This window comes from Pristis pectinata, chromosome 3 (genome assembly GCF_009764475.1).
Source record: "Pristis pectinata isolate sPriPec2 chromosome 3, sPriPec2.1.pri, whole genome shotgun sequence".
Lineage (NCBI taxonomy): Eukaryota > Metazoa > Chordata > Chondrichthyes > Rhinopristiformes > Pristidae > Pristis > Pristis pectinata.
The window spans coordinates 19,544,602-19,562,798 of NC_067407.1; the positions used below are offsets into that span (position 1 = coordinate 19,544,602).

At 42.1% G+C, this 18,197-nt stretch overlaps 1 protein-coding gene across 5 annotated transcripts in view; it reads left to right on the forward strand.

Annotated features, from left to right (window-relative positions):
- The window catches only part of szt2 (SZT2 subunit of KICSTOR complex), a 179,931-nt gene extending 173,757 nt beyond the window's left edge, over window positions 1–6,174 (forward strand). For all 5 annotated transcript variants that reach the window (XM_052011099.1, XM_052011102.1, XM_052011100.1 and 2 more), the window contains 2 exons: window positions 4,467–4,535; window positions 5,041–6,174. In XM_052011099.1, coding sequence (XP_051867059.1) covers window positions 4,467–4,535; window positions 5,041–5,187 — 216 coding nt within the window. In that variant the 3' untranslated portion in view covers window positions 5,188–6,174. The remainder of the gene's footprint in view (window positions 1–4,466; window positions 4,536–5,040) is intronic.
- Window positions 6,175–18,197: the final 12,023 nt, after the last annotated feature.

An 18,197-nucleotide genomic window follows, 5' to 3' on the forward strand; every position in this document is an offset into this window, starting at 1 on the left:
CCAGCTGACTCATGGTATCTCTGCATATAATATGTATTCACACTGTGTTTTTCAAGTATGTAGAAAAGGTACAAATGGAGGTCTGACTGCTCTCTTATCCCTGCTGCTGCAAAGTTATTTGTATGTACATTAATTCGCACCCATTACTTATTTATCCATTCCACGGTTTTATCTGTAACTTTCAGAAATATTTTATTTTCATAAGTTGCAGTGCCTGTACATTTTGTCAACACATTTCAGAACTGTATTCCCTAAATTGATACAGATCATCGTCACTTCTATTTTTCTCCAATATGAGCAAAATCTATTTGCACTAACTCTCTTTTTGTCAGCCAACCAATTCTCTCTTCATTCTGCTGCATTTATACCACACATCAGCCATCCTCTAAGAAAAGCACTTCCCTGAAACAAATTAAAACGCATTCTGATTACACAATGCTGTTGCTGCACATGAACCCTTCATCATCTTGATATCTGGGTGTTTTAACTCCATGGGGGATCTAGGATGACAGAATCAACTTCATTGCCTGCTGCTCAGAAGGGAAGGGAGGAGAAGAGGAAGGCAGTAGTGATAGGGGACTCGATAGTCAGGGAAACAGATAGGAGGTTCTGTGGCAGTGAGCATGAATCCCGGATGGTATGTTGCCTCTCAGGTGCCAGGGTCTGGGATGTCTCTGATCAGGTCCACAGGATTCTAGAGCAGGAGGGAGAACAGCCAGAAGTCGTGGTTCATGTTGGTACCAACGACATAGGTGGGAAGAGGGATGAGGTCCTGAAAAGTGAGTTTAGCAAGCTAGGCAGAAGGCTGAAGAACAGGACTACGAGGGTAGCGATCTCGGGATTGCTGCCAGTGCCACGTGATAGTGAAGGGAGGAACAAGAGGAGATGGCAAATAAATGCGTGGCTGAGAAGTTGGTGCAGGAGGGAGGGTTTTAGATTTTTGGATCATTGGGATCTCTTCTGGGGAAGGTGGGACCTGTACAGAGAGGACGGGTTACACCCGAACCTGAGGGGGGCCAATATCCTCGCGGCCAGGTTTGCTTGGGTGGTTCAGGAGGGTTTAAACTAGATTGCGAGGGGGAAGGGAACCGGAGGAGTAGGTCAGAGGAAGAAGGGGATGGGGAAAAGTCAGATCTGACAGGTAGAGAGGCTTTGAGGAAGGAGAAGCAGAGTACAGGCTATAAAAGTAATAAGGCAGATGGGCTAAAGTGCATTTACGTAAATGCAAGAAGGATCAGGAATAAGGGAGATGAACTGCAAGCTTGGATTAGTACATGGGACTATGATATTGTGGCTATTACAGAGACATGGCTGACATCAGGGCAGGAATGGATATTGAATATTCCTGGTTTTCAGTGTTTTAAAAGGGATAGGGAGGTGGGGAGGAGGGGTGGCGATACTGGTCAGGGAAACTGTTACAGCTGCAGAAAGGATAGATAATGTAGAAGAATCCTCTCTAGAGCCAATATGGGTGGAAGTTAGGAACAAGAAAGGGGCAGTTACCCCCCTGGGAGTATTCTATAGGCCCCCCGGTAGCAGTAGGGATACTGAGGAGCAGATTGGGAGGCAGTTTTTGGAAAGATGCAAAAATAACGGGGTTATTATAATGGGAGACTTCAACTTTCCAAATATTGATTGGCATCTACTTAGTGCCAAAGGTTTAGATGGCGCGGAGTTTGTTAAGTGTGTCCAGGACGGATTCCTGACACAGTATGTTGACAGGCCGACTAGAGGGAATGCCATATTAGATCTAGTTTTAGGTAATGAACCGGGACGGGTGACATGGTGGATGAGCATTTGGGGGACAGTGACCATTGCTCCATAACCTTTAGAATTGTCATGGACAGGGATAGGAGCAAAGAGGACTGGAAGATACTTAATTGGGGAAAGGCAAATTATGAGGCTATAAGGCAAGAACTTGGGAGTGTAAATTGGGGTGCATTTTTGAAGGGAAATGTACTATGGAGATGTGGTCGATGTTCAGGGATCTTTTGCAGGATGTTAGAGATAAATTTGTCCCGGTGAGGCAGAGAAGGAATGGTAGGGTGAAGGAACCGTGGATGACAAGAGAGGTGGAACAACTAGTAAGGAAGAAGAGGGCAGCATATATAAGGTGTAAACAGCAAGGATCGGACAGGGCTCGTGAGGAATATAGAGAAGCAAGGAAGGAACTTAAGAAAGGGCTGAGGAAAGCAAGAAGGGGACATGAAAAGGCTTTGGCAAGTAGGGTTAAGGAGAATCCCAAGGCTCTTTTCTCGTATGTGAAGAGCAGAAGGATGGCTAGAGTAAAGGTAGGTCTGATTAAAGACAAAGGTGGGAGGATGTGCCTGGAAGATGTGGAACTGGGTGAGGTTCTCAGTGAATACTTCTCTTCAGTATTCACCAAGGAGAGGGGTCTTGATGATGCTGAGGACAGTGTTAGTGAAGGTAATGTTCTAGAGTATGTAGATATTAAGAGAGAGGATGTGTTGGAGTTGTTAGAAAATATTAGGACATTTAAGTCCCTTGGGCCTGACTGAATATTCCCCAGGCTGCTTCGTGAGGCGAGGGAGGAGATTGCTGAACCGTTGGTTAGGATCTTTGAGTCCTCGTTGTCCACGGGGATTGTACCGGAGGATTGGAGGGTGGTGAACATTGTCCCCTTATTCAAGAAAGGTAGTAGGGATAGTCCAGGGAATTGCAGGCTGGTGAGCCTTACGTCTGTGGTGGGTAAGCTGTTAGAAAGGATTCTAAGAGGTAGGATCTATGAGCATTTAGAGAATCATGGACTGATTAGGGCCGGCCAGCTTGGCTTTGTGAAGGGAAGATCTTGCCTCACAAGCCTGATAGGGTTCTTTGAGGAGGTGACCAGGAAGATTGATGAGGGTAGTGCAGTGGATGTGGTCTATATGGATTTTAGTAAGGCGTTTGACAAGGTTCCGCATGGTAGGCTTCTTCAGAAGGTCAGAGGCCAAGGGATCCAGGGAGGCTTGGCAGTGTGGATTCAGAATTGGCTTGCCTGTAGAAAGCAGAGGGTTGTGGTGGAGGGAGTGCATTCGGATTGGAGGGCTGTGACTAGTGGTGTCCCACAGGGATCGGTTCTGGGACCTCTACTTTTTGTGATATTTATTAACTACTTAGATGAGGGGTTGGAAGGCTGGGTTAGCAAGTTTGCAGATGACACAAAGATCGGTGGTGGTGTGAATAGTGTGGAGGGCTGTCGAAGCTTGCAGAGGGATATTGATAGGATGCAGAGCTGGGCTGACAAGTGGCAGATGGAGTTCAATCCAGAGAAGTGTGAGGTGGTACACTTTGGAAGGACAAACTCCAAGGTGGAGTACAAGGTAAATTGCAGGATTCTGGACAGTGTGGAGGAGCAGAGGGATCTGTGGGTTCATATCCACAGATCACTGAAAGTCGCCTCACAGGTAGATAGGGTAGTTAAGAAAGCTTATGGGATGTTGGCTTTCATAAATCGGGGGATCGAGTTTAAGAGCCGCAAAGTGATGATGCAGCTTTACTGTGTCCAGTTCTGGTCGCCTCATTATAAGAAGGATGTGGAGGCATTGGAAAGGGTGCAGAGGAGATATACCAGGATGCTGCCTGGATTAGAGAGTATGGATTATGAGGAGAGACTAAAGGAGCTAGGGCTGTTCTCATTGGAGAGGAGGTGATGAGGGGAGACATGATAGAGGTATACAAGATATTGAGAGGAATAGATAGAGTGGACAGCCAGCGCCTCTTTCCCAGAGCACCAATGCTCAAAACAAGAGGACATGGCTTTAAGGTAATGGGTGGGAAGTTCAAGGGAGATATCAGAGGGAGGTTTTTCACCCAGAGAGGGTTGGTGCTTGGAATGCGCTGCCTGGGGTGGTGGTGGAGGCTGATACATTGGACAAGTTCAAGAGATTGTTAGGTAAGCATATGGAGGAATTTAAGATAGAGGGATATGTGGGAGGAAGGGGTTAGATAGTCTTAGGTGTGGTTTGAAGGGCAGCACAACATGGTGGGCCGAAGGGCCTGTATTGTGCTGTATGGTTCTATGGTATTGCATTGATTTAGCAATGTGATTATCAAAGCATTTTACAGGTTTAACCCTTCCTCAAACTATTGATGAATGCTTCCTTAGCAGGAAGTGATCATTTGGAAGATTAAACCTGCAAACAAAATATTTGACAGGATTTGGAAAAATGGGCATCGAGCCTTATTTTCTACAGGTACAAACTTCTGCTTATTTTCTGAATGTTCCCATTTTTTGGGGGGACTCCTGCAACTCTTAAGACCATTTTGTTAATTAAAATCTGTTGTCTGTATCATTGAGTGAGCACAGTGATTATAATTTGCTGTTCGTTCCTGTGATCCTGTTGTGCCGTTGTGGTTACCTTCACCTGCATTGCCATAAAGCTGTTACCTTCACCTGTTACCTTTACCTTCACCTAAGATCACCTGCAGCCTCTCTTTAACACAATGATGTAACTTCCTTACAGGCGGTGTTGAATCAGAAATTTATCGACTGTTTTGTGCTCATCTTCCTTGATTCACAGTCTGCAAAGACGGTAAGATCTTATTTTTAAAAAAAAGTCCTCCCATGTATAGAATTTCGAATGAAAACAGAAAAGGCTGGAAACACTCAGCAACTCCAAGTGTTTCCAGCATTTTCTGTTTCAGATTTCTAGCATCTACGCATTTTTTTTTATTTTTCATATGGAATTTCAAAGTCTGAGAGACTACAGATAGGTTTCTTAAGTTATTTAAAACCCACGTGGGATTTCAAGTTCTCCTGTTTGGGAGAGACTGAGTACAGATTCAGCAATTTCAATATGAAGATCAGTAGGACAGAGGCGTTATTACCCTGGAATATTCTTGCGTTTTTATTATTGGCACTCGCAGCTGATTCAAGGAGACTTGGATAATCAGTCCGATGGCTTTGTGTAGGATTTGACCAAATTAGAGTCATGAGCATACTTATTACCTCATTGCTGTTTTTGGACAGTGGGCACTTTATAACCTTTTAAGAGAAATATGCACCATTCCTGAATAATGTGCTTTTTCTCCCCCCAGAATCTGAAGGTTGTATTCAGAGAGCCGCTTCCTGCCCAGCCACAGAACAGCGAGAGCCCCCTACCTCAGCTTGTATCCATGTACTACCACCTGGAGTCTGTTATCAACACTGCTTGTTTCAACCTATGGACTGGTATACTCCAGTAACAGACTGCAAGTCCATCTGCTCTGACTTTTAGAGAGGTCTGCTTCACAATATAAAGTTCCACGTTCACACTGTTGCTACTCCATTCTTTTCATCCATGTTTCATTCATTTTGAACTTCAGTGATTTTAGGGAATCCTTAAAGGGATTTGTAGGCACCTTACAACTGTGAGCCTACTCGATGTTTCTGTTTATTAATTTATTTTTATTCACTAAATTTATAGCTTATAATAATTAATTTATGCTTATTCATATTTGTTTGGAGTTTCCTTTGGAAACCTTTGTTCCCCTTCCTTCATCTTGTTCATTTCATATATGTACAATGGCAGCTCAGGAAGGTTGAACAGCCAGAGATTTTCTGGAAGCATTGCTCAGACAGCAAGACAACACTGTGGCTTTAGGGCAAACTACATGAAAGGTCTTACCCTCTCCCGTCAATGTGATGAACTGACAAAACTCATCAGTGTTGTGGACAGATTTGAGCAACGAAGTACATTGAGAATGTGTATCTGAGACTGCCAAATTGTAAAGCAAATGCCTAGGCTGTTAAACCTGAACCTTTTAAAGATTTAGTTTTATTAGTGCCTGCATTATCTCAACTATACATGCACTGGAAACCAATTGAATATATTTTTCGTGAGATGCACAGGTATCAATCATTTTAAAATTCAGGCTTATTTTCACATTAAAAAAAAATCAAAATCCTCATTTCTTTGGAATTACTTTTTTTCTGCACCAGAGACACCATTCTCATACGTGTTCTGGCAGAGGTGTTGCATTGATCATGACTTCCTGACTACTCCTACCGTGGAATAAAGGTGCTGGTGCATTTTGGAATGTAAGCTTGGAGTATTTAGGTGGTTTTAAAGCACATTCCTTTGTAGAATTTCAACAGTCAACTACACTTAGTTGCAGCTGCACAATGTCTCCTTGCTTAGAGATGATTAATTGTAAGTGAAAATATTTGATGTATATTATGTATATAGTGAAAATCGCTGAATTATTGCTGTAAAATAATAAAGTTATATTAATCATTTTCTCTGAGAATTAATTGTTTCTCTGTACCATCTGTACTCTGGTCTGCAAACCTTGAGGGTACTTTTATTCTCTTTTTATAATGTTGTTTTGTCATCAATATTTTCAGTGTTTCACATTTTCAGAATTTTTAGATACTTGGCAGAAAATGGACAGACTTACAAGACGCATTCTTTAAAACTCTGAAAAATCCTGTAATCTAATTTGATAAAATCTTTCACAGACAAAATGCCAGCAATTTTAATTCTTAAAATGTGACTCAAAAAGACCTGTAAGCATAGTGAAATTCAATGTAGTAGACATTGATTAATTGGACACCTGTGGCAGGTGGATTTGGTAGCGGTTAATCTGGAAAAGCTGTTTGTAACATCTAATGTGTCATCTTATTGAAGGTCAGGTGAAGCTGCAGAACTGGACTCAATCTGTCACTTTTCAGCAGCCATTCAATTCTCCTTCTTTCCGTTCTCCTTATTGAAGCATTACTCACGCTACTGGAATGAACTGGCAGCATAAACTTTTGATAAAGCATCATAGTCTGTAAATAAGTGCAAAGCATTAAAGCTGTGATGGACCAATATGTGATCTTGACTATTCTCCGCCCCAGTTGCTATGATGGGACAACAAATGAAGTCGACCAACTCCATAATGCATCTGCCTACAGCGTGTACAGCGTGCAAAGGATTGGTGAACCCATCCTGACCAGGATATGCTGGAGTTACCTAAACGGGGGAAACTAGGAACTTGCGAAGTGCAAAGAATTAGTCTGCACTGGTGGTAACCATATATATGTAAGCTCATCCTGGGAGATTGCTTGGAGAAATTAATTTAACATCAGTTTTTGTCTATAGACATGGAAAGCTAGCTTCCTCCCAGGAGCACTTCAAAGTGCTGCACAAGATGCATACTCTATACATTTTAAAAAGAACAGTTATACTTCTCTGCTTAAACAGCATTTTCTACACTAAAGGAGAAGCTTTTAATAATTCAAGCTCCAGGTATACTTCGAGACTGATTAATGATATGAAAAAAAAAATGATGGCCCTTTCCATTTTTTCTCTGTTATAATGCAGTCAATGCTCCACTCTGTGGCTGGAACTTGAAAGCCACTAGGTTGCACAAGCAGTCAGATTGAGTGTTATCAACTAATGACAAATTGCCAACTATCCCATTGTAAATGAAGCAGTCACTGAAATTTATCTCAAACTCAATAGGGTATCCAACTATGTAATATAGTTATCATACATTCATTTCAAAGATAAAACTACACTGTGGCCTTAACAGACAAAATGAGGGATATTAAAATAACTGTGGGATGCACATTTACTATTTCCGAAAGTAATGTAAAAGATAAGTGACTTTAAAATTTCTTGTTAATTGTTTTTACCAAGGGAACAAGCACATGCACATTTTTGTTGTACCCAATATGGACATTGCACCAGATAAATGATAGATGCCATGACATGTTCTCCTTGTTCTGTTAATAAGTATAATAAGAACAGTTTTCTCTCTCACTGAGGTCAAATGACTGAGGACCAAACACTGGGTCTTTTCTATACAATTAATATTTTTTAGGCTATCTACAGATAGTTCAATCTTTGGGAAGAATATATATTTAATAGAAGATTGATTGTGTTCTTTAATAGTCAGGAAATATTGGAGCCGTATAATACCATTGGTAAAAGAAATTATCTTGTAGCTTCATACCCATTGTAACCATAATTCAGTCATTATCTGTTATTGGATAAATAACTTGTACAATATGGCAATGTGCATCCTTTTTCCCTTTTGTTATTTCTACTACATTGGATAGTGGGACCCAAATTAGGTTAATTCCTTTGGCATGCATTGCCCCATTCTGTCCGTCATTAAATGGGAAAATCATCAGCAGAAAACCTACAATGTTAGGGTTCTTAAAAGTGGGGAGTGTTAGATTTCTTAATGCCGTGGGACTTCTCTGGTTTTAACCCGGTTTCCTGTGGCATTTTATGGTTGTTAGCTTATTATGCTCAAAATAGTCATGCTCCTGGCCTTGCTCTTAAAGCATTTTATCAGTGAGCTTCCAAATAGTGTAGTATGAGGCTCTTATACAATCTTAGGGAGAGTTCAGGTGTGCTGGAAGAGCAAAGGTGGTACTAGAGTAAAAGAAATTGCAGTTGCATCCTGATGTCATCAGTATATTTGTATTTTTAAAGGAAGGCCTTTCTTAACTTAGTTGGTCTCCTTGGTACCTTCCACAACAGATTACAATCATTTTTTAAAAATGTTTCATACCACTACAGGGCTACATACCGGGCAGGCACGGTAGTGTAGCGGGTTAGCATAACGCTTTACAGCGCCAGCGACCCAGGTTCAAATCTGGCGACTGTCTGTAAGGAGTTTGTAAGTTCTCCCCGTGTCTGCGTGGGTTTCCTCCGGGTGCTCTGGTTTCCTCCCACATTCTAAAGGGTTAGGAAGCTGTGGGCATGCTATGTTGGCACCGGAAACATGGCAACACTTGTGGGCTGCCCCCAGAACACTATACAAAAGGATGTATTTCACTGTGTGTTTCGATGTACATGTGACTAATAAAGAGATCTAGTCCCTTGGGATGACCTAAGACTCTGGAAACTGTTAAACTAATGCAAGATTTTCTTTCATGTTAGAAGGCACCTGGATCCATGTGGTGCAGTAGGTAAATCAACCTTTCAATTTCTGACTGTCCACACAACAGGGCTGCATTGAGTTAATGGGGTTCAAGATAGTTCTGAATATTGCTGCAGGAAGAAACCGCTGACTGTTGTTAAGAATTGTGAGCTACCTATCGCCAATCACAGATATCCATCTATCTAACTGAAAATTATTTCAATAACCATCATAACCTGTATCTTGGATGACTTTCATCTGCACCTGGTAAATTATGATAGTCTTTAACCTTTCTTGTCTCCCTCGTCCTTAAGGAAACTATCTTCCATTTCTTTCCTTCAAAGGAAATTTTTCCCTAAATTATGTGATTTCTTTGTATCTGGATTAAAATTCTAGCATAATTTTCATTATATATTTTCTAACTTTCCTGTTGCCATTAATGGTTTTAAAACATTCATTCATTCTCATTCTTATTCTCACTTCCATATCGCCGCATAGCTCTACATTTTGATGCAAAAATAATATTCCTATTTTATCTGTTACAACTTTTCCGGTGTATTTTTTCTCTGTCCAAACCCACTAAGGTCATCTTAAGGTGCACCTTCTGAAGTAACAGACAATCTGCTGGAAGAACTCAGCAGGTCAAGCAGCACCCGTGGAAGGAAAGGAATTGTCGACGTTTCAGGTCAAAACCCTGCATCGGGGTAGTCCGGATCAGCTTTTGTTGCTCCGTATTCCAGCATCTGCAGTCTCTTGTCTCCATTGTTTCTTCTGAAGTACTCTTCTGATGACCTTAAAATTAGTTGTATAGAAATGCAGTACTTCTGATTTGGACTAAAATCACCACCTCCTCTGCTGCATAATTCTAAAACTATCATAAATGTCTGTGGTAATTGAAGTGTAGTCTAACAATCACCAATCAGCCACTTTAATAAATATGAGCTGAAGACAGTCTTGTACTCTTCAAAGTCATACATTTCTTCATTTGAACAGTTCTACACCAACCATTTGAATTTACGTCCCTTCCTCAAAAAACCTCTCACAATATAATGCAGCCTACTCAATGAATGATTAAACTCTCCTATAATCAGCTCTTTTCCAATTGTGAAGCTCTTTGTAAAAAAAAAACTTGAATTTCATGGCAATTTTCTCCTTATCCATTTGATCTGTAATGATTTTAAATCATTAACTTTTGCTTGATATCACTATCTTCTTTTCCTCGTCTGCTGTTAGATTGTCCCTTTTGATTAGTGTAATGTCCTCTGAGTAGTACTATCCTGCTTTAATATATTCTAGACTCTTATGAACATCACCTTCACCCTCTCCACTAACGCCATAAATCTCACCATCATCAAAACATAATAGGAGTAATCCATTTGGCCTTTCAACCTTGCTTTGCCTTTCAATAAAATCTTGACGAATGTGTGCCTTTCCTCAGGTTTTAACTACAATTTTGGTCAGCCAATTACATTTATTTAAGGTACAACTTTCAGCCATGTCTTGGTCATTGTTGTAGGAGGGCCTTAAGGGTGAAAGACATAATAGAACCAGAGAGAAATCTTGTCCATTGGAGCAGCCATTGTGTGAGTGGAGTGGGAAACAGGATTTGGCTCAAGAGGCTTCAGTGAGGAGGCACAGGTGAGTAGCAAGTATGAACAGGTAAGGTTTTATAGTAGTTAAAAGACACCAAATTACAACTAATTAAATAAAGTAGGGATGCAGGATCAGGTGACGTGTTGTAGCTGCATGGTGTGGGAGCTGGTGGACACCATTGTGGTTCCTGGTGACCACATCTGCAGTAAGTTTTGGCTGCTTGAGGAACTCAGGCTCAAAGTTAATGACCTGGAATCCGAGCTTCAAACACTGCGATGCATAAGAGAGGGGGAGAGTTACCTGGATGAAAACAAAAGAGCTGGTCATTGACTTCAGGAAAGGGGGCGGTGTACATGCACTTGTCTACATCAATGGTGCCGAGGTCGAGAGGGTTGAGAGCTTCAAGTTCCTGGGAGTGAACATCACCAACAGCCTGTCCTGGACAAATCATGTAGAAGCCACGGCCAAGAAAGCTCACCAACGCCTCTACTTCCTCACGAGGCTAAAGAAATTTGGTTTGTCCCCTTTGACTCTCACCAACTTTTACAGATGCACCATAGAAAGCATCCTATCTGGATGTATCATGGCTTGGTACAGCAACTGCTCTGCCCAGGACCACAAGAAACTGCAGAGAGTTGTGGACACAGCCCAGCGCATTACGGACACCAGCCTCCCTTCCTTGGACTCTGTCTTTACCTCTCGTCTTGGTGAAGCAGCCAGCATAATCAAAGACCCCACCCACCTGGGACATTCTCTCTTCTCTCCTCTTCCATCGGGTAGAAGATACAGGAGCCTGAAGGCACGTACCACCAGACTTAAGGACAGCTTCTACCCCACTGTGATAAGACTATTGAACCGTTCCCTTATACAATGAGATGGACTATGACCTCACGATCTACCTTGTTGTGATCTCACACCTTATTGCACTGCACTTTCTCTGAAGCTGTGACACTTTACTCTGTACTGTTATTGTTTTTACCTGTACTATATCAATGTGCTCTGTACTGACTCAATGTAACTGCACTGTGTAATGAATTGACCTGTACGATCGGTTCGTAAGACAAGCTTTTCACTGTACCTTGGTAAAGTGCAATAATAAACCAATACCAATACCAACTACTACAAATTTGGCCTGTAGTCAGGGACAAGAAGGTGTGACTGTGAGTGAGGTACGTAGGGGGATCCAAGAGGTAGTGCTGGAGGAGCCTCAGCCCTTGAACTTGTCCAACAGGTCTGAGATTCTTGCTCCCTGTGTGGATGAGAGTGGGGGCTGTAGGAAGGATGAGCAACCGAATCCTGGCACTGTGGTTCAGGGAGCCATTCAAGAGGGGGAAGAGAAGAGAGATGTAGTTGTAATTTGGGATAGTATAGTCAGGGGAATAGACACATTTCTCTGTCACAAGGATCGAGAGTCCCAAAGGCCGTGTTGCCTGCCTGGTGCCTGGGTTCAGGACATCTCATCTGACTTGCAGAGGAATTTGGAGTGGGAGGGGAAAGATCCAGTTGTCATGGTCCGTGTGGGTACCAATGACGTAGGTAGAGCAAGGAAAGAGGTTCTGCTGAGGGGATTTGAGCAGCTAGGGCCTAAATTGAAAAGGAACCAAGAAGGGTAATAATTTCTGCATTGCTACTTGAGCCATATGCAAATTGGCACAGGGTCAATAACAACAGAGTTAAATGTGTAGCTCAAAGACTGGTGTGGGAGAAGTGGTTTGAATTCGTTGGATATTGGCACCACTATTGAGGAAGGAGGGAGCTGTTCTGATGGGACGGCTCCACCTGAACCGTGCTGGGACCAGGGCCTCCTCTCCAAAGAGAAAAGCCCCAGCTCACTTAACCTATCCTCATAAGACTCTGTTGATTAAAAAAACTGCAATCAAATCCTTAGAAAGAAGTGACATAGGATCAGAAGATGTAGAATCCTTGTGGGTAGAGTTAAGAAACGGCAAGGGTAAAAAGACCCTGTTGGGAGTTATATACAAGCCTCCAAATAGCAGGATGTGGGGTACAAATTACAACAGGAGATAGAAAAGGCATGTAAGAAAGACAATGTTATGGTGGTCATGAGGGATTCCAATATTCAGGCAGATTGGGAAAATCAGGTTGGTACTGGATCCCAAGAGAAAGAATTTGTAGAATGCCTATGAGATGGCTTTTTAGGACAGCTTGTGGTCAAGCCCTCCAGGGAAAAGGCAATTCTGGATTTGGTGTTGTGCAATAAAACAGATTTGATTAGGGAGCTGAAAAACACGATGATGCTGGAGGAACTCAGCAGGCCAGGCAGCATACGTGAAGCAGGCGGTCAACATTTCTGGTCAGGACCCAAGACAGGAAAAGGGGAAGCCCAATATATAGAAGGGAAAAACAGAGCAGTGATAGGTGAACAGAGGCGGGGTGGGCACGAGGTGGTGATAGGTAGATGCAGGTAAGAGATAGTGATAGGCAGGTGTGGGGGAGGAGGGGAGAGCAGATCCACCAGGGGATGGGTCAAAGGCAAGGAGCATAAGGGGGGAAAAAAGGTAGATAAAAGAGAATAGGCTAGGAAAGGGAAGAATAGAAGAAGCATGGTAGTGGGGGGGTTACTTAAAATGGGAGAATTCAATGTTCATGCTGTTAGGCTGCAAGGTTCCAAGATGGAAAATGAGGTGCTGTTCCTCTGGTTTGCACTTGGAATTCTCATGGTAGTGGAGGAGGCCAAGGACTGACATGTCAGTGATAGAGTGGGAGGGGGAGTTGAAGTGACTGGCAACAGGGAGATGCAGTTTGTGGTTATGGACAGAGCGCAGGTGTTCTGCAAAACGGTCACCTAGTCTGCGTTTGGTCTCGTTAATGTAGAGGAGGGAGGCCACACTTGGAGCACCAAATACGGTAGATGATGTTAAGGGAGGTGCAGGTGAATCTGTCTCACCTGAAAGGACTGTTTGGGTCCCTGGATGGAGGTGGTGTAGGGGCAGGTGTTGCACCTGTGGCGGGGGCAGTGGAAAGTTCCCGGGGTGGGAGCGGGATGGGTGAGGGAGGAGTGAACTAGAGAGTCGCAGAGAGAGTGGTCCCTGCAAAAGGCAGAAAGGGGTGGGGAGGGGAAGACATGCTTGGTGGTGGGGTCCCACTGGAGATGGCGGAAGTGGCAGAGAATGATGTGTTGGATATGTAGGCTGGTGGGATGAAATGTGAGGACAAGGGGGACCCTATCCCTGCTGGGTCTGGGAGGGGTGGGGGTGAGAGCGGAGGTGCAGGAAATGGCAGAAATATGGGTGTGAGCTCTCTTGACCACAGTCAGGGGGAAGCCACGGTTAGAAAAAAAAGTTGGACATCTCAGATATCCTGGAGTGGAAAGTCTCGTCACAGGAGCAGATGTGGTGGAGGCAGAGAAATTGAGAAAATAGATTCCAGCATCTGCAGTCCTTTGTTTCTCACTCGTAAATAGTAGATTTGTATGGGATTATTTCATCCTTAGGGGGGAAGCAGCCTCGTGAATATATATATAGAAAATAGAATATTACAGCACAGTACAGGCCCCTCGGCCCATGATGTTGTGCCAACATTTTATTCTGCTCTAAGATCTATCTAACCCTTCCCTCCCATGTAGCCCCCATTTCTCTATCATTTATGTGCCTACCTAAGAGTCTCTTAAATGTCCCTAATGTATCTGCCCCCACAACCTCTGCCGGCAGTGCATTCCATGCACCCACCACTCTCTGTGTAAAAAAAAACTTACCCCTGACATCCCCCTTGTACCTTCCTCCAATCACCTTAAAATTATGCCCCCTCATGTTAGCCATTGTCGCCCTGGGAAAAAGTCTCTGACTGTCCACTCGATCTATGCCTCTTATCATCTTGTACACCTCTATCAAGTCACCTCTCTTCCTCCTTCTCTCCAAAGAGAAAAGCCCCAGCTCCCTCAACCTATCCTCATAAGACACACTCTCCAATCCAGGCAGCATCCTGGTAAATCTCCTCTGCACCCTCTCTAAAGCTCCCACATCCTTCTTATAATGAGGTGACCAGAACTGAACACAATAATGCAAGACAATATATGTTTAAGAATTGTGTAACACATAGGATGATTTTTATTCATTGTTGTACCAACCACAGATGTCCAGTTGAGTTTAGGCTGCAGTAAAGGATATTCTGTTGCCAGCTCTTCCTCTATTATTTTTAATACTAGCTATGGGCCCATGTGGAGTTTTTCTTCCTTCACGAATTGTCCCCATTTGGTCCCTGAAAATTTACCAAGCCATTTATGGCAATCCTGTGTGTATGAGTTTCGATAAGTTCACTCAGTGAACAAGTAGTAGTTGGTAAGAAGCAAACAGTGTTTTAAATTAGACTGTGTAATCTTCATTCCTAGAGGAGGATTAGTGCCAGGAGGAGAATGTCTAGATTGTCAGCATGAGTAAATAGTGATTATTTTCATCATTGCTGCCATGCACCTGTTTGTAAGATGGTGTCACCATTCTCTTAGCAGCATTTTCTTGCAGATTCCTGCCACATCAACATGTCTTAACTTAGGAAAATTGTAGCATATATTAGTTTGAGTATACATTTAAGATCCAAGTTTGACCTTGATACAGATGCTTGCTTTGAGAATGGTTATAAAGGGTGTTCTGTTGTTTGCTTTGTCTGGTCCAGGTGCCTGCAGTAACACTGAACACAACACTAGCCCTGAGCTTGGGAAGTTGCTGCTTGTGACAAGAACAGGAGATGAGGTTCTGGTGTGAATCTGGAGAACCAGGCTCTGAGTAAAAACATGCACGGTAAGGATTGGCAGGAAACATGTGAGATCCTTCAGGAAGCTCGCTCAGTGTGAAGTAACGCTGGCATTCACCTCCTATATAGACCATGTGGTGTTGCTCTTTGAGACGAACATCATCATTGAGGTCCCATTTGAGGTTACAGAACAGAGGAGCATGACATCCAAAGAAAGGGAGATGGTTTAGCTGCTGGCATTGGGGCTGGAACCATGAGGTGGTGGTGTGTCAATTGTTGACAAGGTCTCTTATAGGGACACTAAAATCTATTCCAATGTATTTGGGATGTGTATTCAAAGTATTTCTACCACCTTTTTGCTGAGACAAGCCAAGACGATGTTGTACACACACTCAGAAGACACTCTCAGAGTCATGGGTGAGGTGGTTTGTTGGGTATCAGGTAAGGACAGTTGGGTCCAGTTACCTACTGTGATTATCGGCTACGATCATGCAACAGCAGTTATTGGAGTGTAATGGATAGTTACTTGGATTAAGGAATTGTGTTTTTGAAAGGATCATAGTCTTGAGTAGCAAGAATATCCAGAAGACACTCATGCACCAGGGTGCACTGACACCACTTGAGTAGACCACTGTTCTGGGAGTCATTAAGGAATCACTTGCAGATGAGGGTTACAGACAGCAGCCTCGTCCAAGGTGACTATAAGAATCAGAGTATCGACAGCTACAATGAAACTGCCTGAGGAATGAAAAGAGATTGAGATACTACCCTGCTAATTCTCAATGCCTGAAAGGTATATTTCAGAAATTGCAGGAAATATGGCTGACAACTTGATGTCTTTGGAAGAAGAAAAGCCTTTACACAGTAATGAGCTCAAGCAAATTAAATCAAGTCATCAGGTGAAGTTGGCAGGCTCCCTAGATAGCTGATTTCAGGAGTTGCTGTATCAGTCAGCATTTCCAGAAAGAGCAAGACAATTGAGAACCTTTACAGCAATGGTTGGGAAAAAAAAGCAGCAAAGTCTTTGAAAATCCCAGTCTAAAACCTAGATAGACTACAGGACTGAAGGTAGTGATAGGAGCAGTATGGTTGACTTGGGACCAGAAAGAATCTACCATCCAAACTAAAAACAGAAAATGCTGTAAATACTTAGCAGGTCAGGCAGCATCTGTGGAGAGAGAAACAGTGAATATTTCAGGTTGATAACCTTGCATCAGGACAAGGAAGTTAGAACTCAAACATGTTTTAAGTTATGGAAAAGTGGAGGGATAGAGGGAACAAAGGCAATGTATATGAGGTCAAAAAAAGACTGAAGACATCCTTCCACCATCTGTGCAACTTAAAACATGTTTGATTTCTAACTTTTCCCACCAGAAATAATGTATAAAAACTTTTTGCAGGTAAGACTAAGAAATTGAATAAATGTATTTGGTTAAATTTATATACATAAATAATGACTATTAACATATATATAAAATTAACTGATAATGTATGCAGATGGTTGATGATTGTATCGGTTATTATCTCTTTTTAAGTAGTATATATGAGTGAGTGTGTGTGTGTGTGTGTCGCTTTACAACTAGGTCCACCACATGATATGACCTTGATATATTCTTGCAGTAGATAATGCTGTTTAGTTTGAGGATGGCTGCTTTTCAAATAGGATGTTCTGTTAACACCACCGAAGAAACTCAGGCTCTAAATATCTCCTACTGTATCTGTGTTTCAGTTCCTTTCTCACAGTAATGATAAACTGATAATTGCTGGAAAATGCACAAATGCAATTTATTGTAATCAGTGTCCATGAAGGTTTCATTTAAAACTCGACTCATTATGTCAAAGACATATATGGTTATCAATGCATCTACTTACCATCAATTTAATGCTCTTCTCATTGATGGTGCTGCCATTCTTAGTTACGAGGGACAGACACCACAATCTACAAGAACACAACTTTGCATTGATATCAAATATACCTCACTGAAAGAAACCAATGATATTGAAGAAGTAATCATATCCTCCTACTATCTACTTTCTAAAATATACATTGTGCTTACATTTTAAATCAAATAATCCTTTGAAGAATCCTTTGCATAATGGCTTCCAGGAGGAGCCCATGAACTTAGCTTTACTCTTCCAAAGTGAGGCAGGAAATCAGCCCAATTATTCACTGATAAATAACAGGGCAAAACAAACAGCATATATTTTTAAACAGTATTACCATTCACTAAATTGGAATATTCTCTCATTAGACAAAAGAATAAAACTTCAACTGCTTAATTCATAATGAAGCTAGTGGAACCAATGATGGAGCCAGCTGGATTAAACACTAACTTGGCAATGTGAAGGTGGTGATAAAAGAAAATTTCTCTGCTCCAATGACAGTGAACAACAGCACAGCATACAGATCTATGCTGGCACCCTGCAGTTCATAAGTAACCTGGAGGAATGTTTGTGCATCAGTGTTGGTGATGATTTCAAGCTAAGTGGCTAGGTAATAAACTTCAGGTAGATAATCAGTGCTCAGAGACCCAAAACAATTAAACATATGTACCCAGGACTATAGGTGGATTTTAATGGAGAAATCAAAAATATGTGCATTATGAAGGGAGACATTTGAAAAGAAAAACTAACTAGAAAAATGAAGGATGGAACTGCATTTAGATTCAACAGAGGCATTTAAGAGGCTCTTAGATGGGTGCATGAATATGCAGAGAATGGAGGGATATGGGCCATGTTCAGGCAGAAGGGATTAATTTAATTATGTGTCATTTGCTTAATTAGTTCAGCACAACATCATGGGCTGAAGGGCATGTTCCCATGCTGTACTGTTCTATGTGTATTGAGCTTTCCAGGAGAAATGGTTTGCTTTTTGTCTTGCAAAAAGGTGGGCAAAGAAAAGAATGTGAACATACAGAAAATTTGTAATTGTTATGAATTTATCACCAACAAAATTAACCAAGTATGGAGATACTGTGTGGTGGCACGTGACTTGAATTTTTCTAAACTTTTATGGGTGAAGAAGTCAGATTTGTACAGGTTTTGCTTTCTTCCTT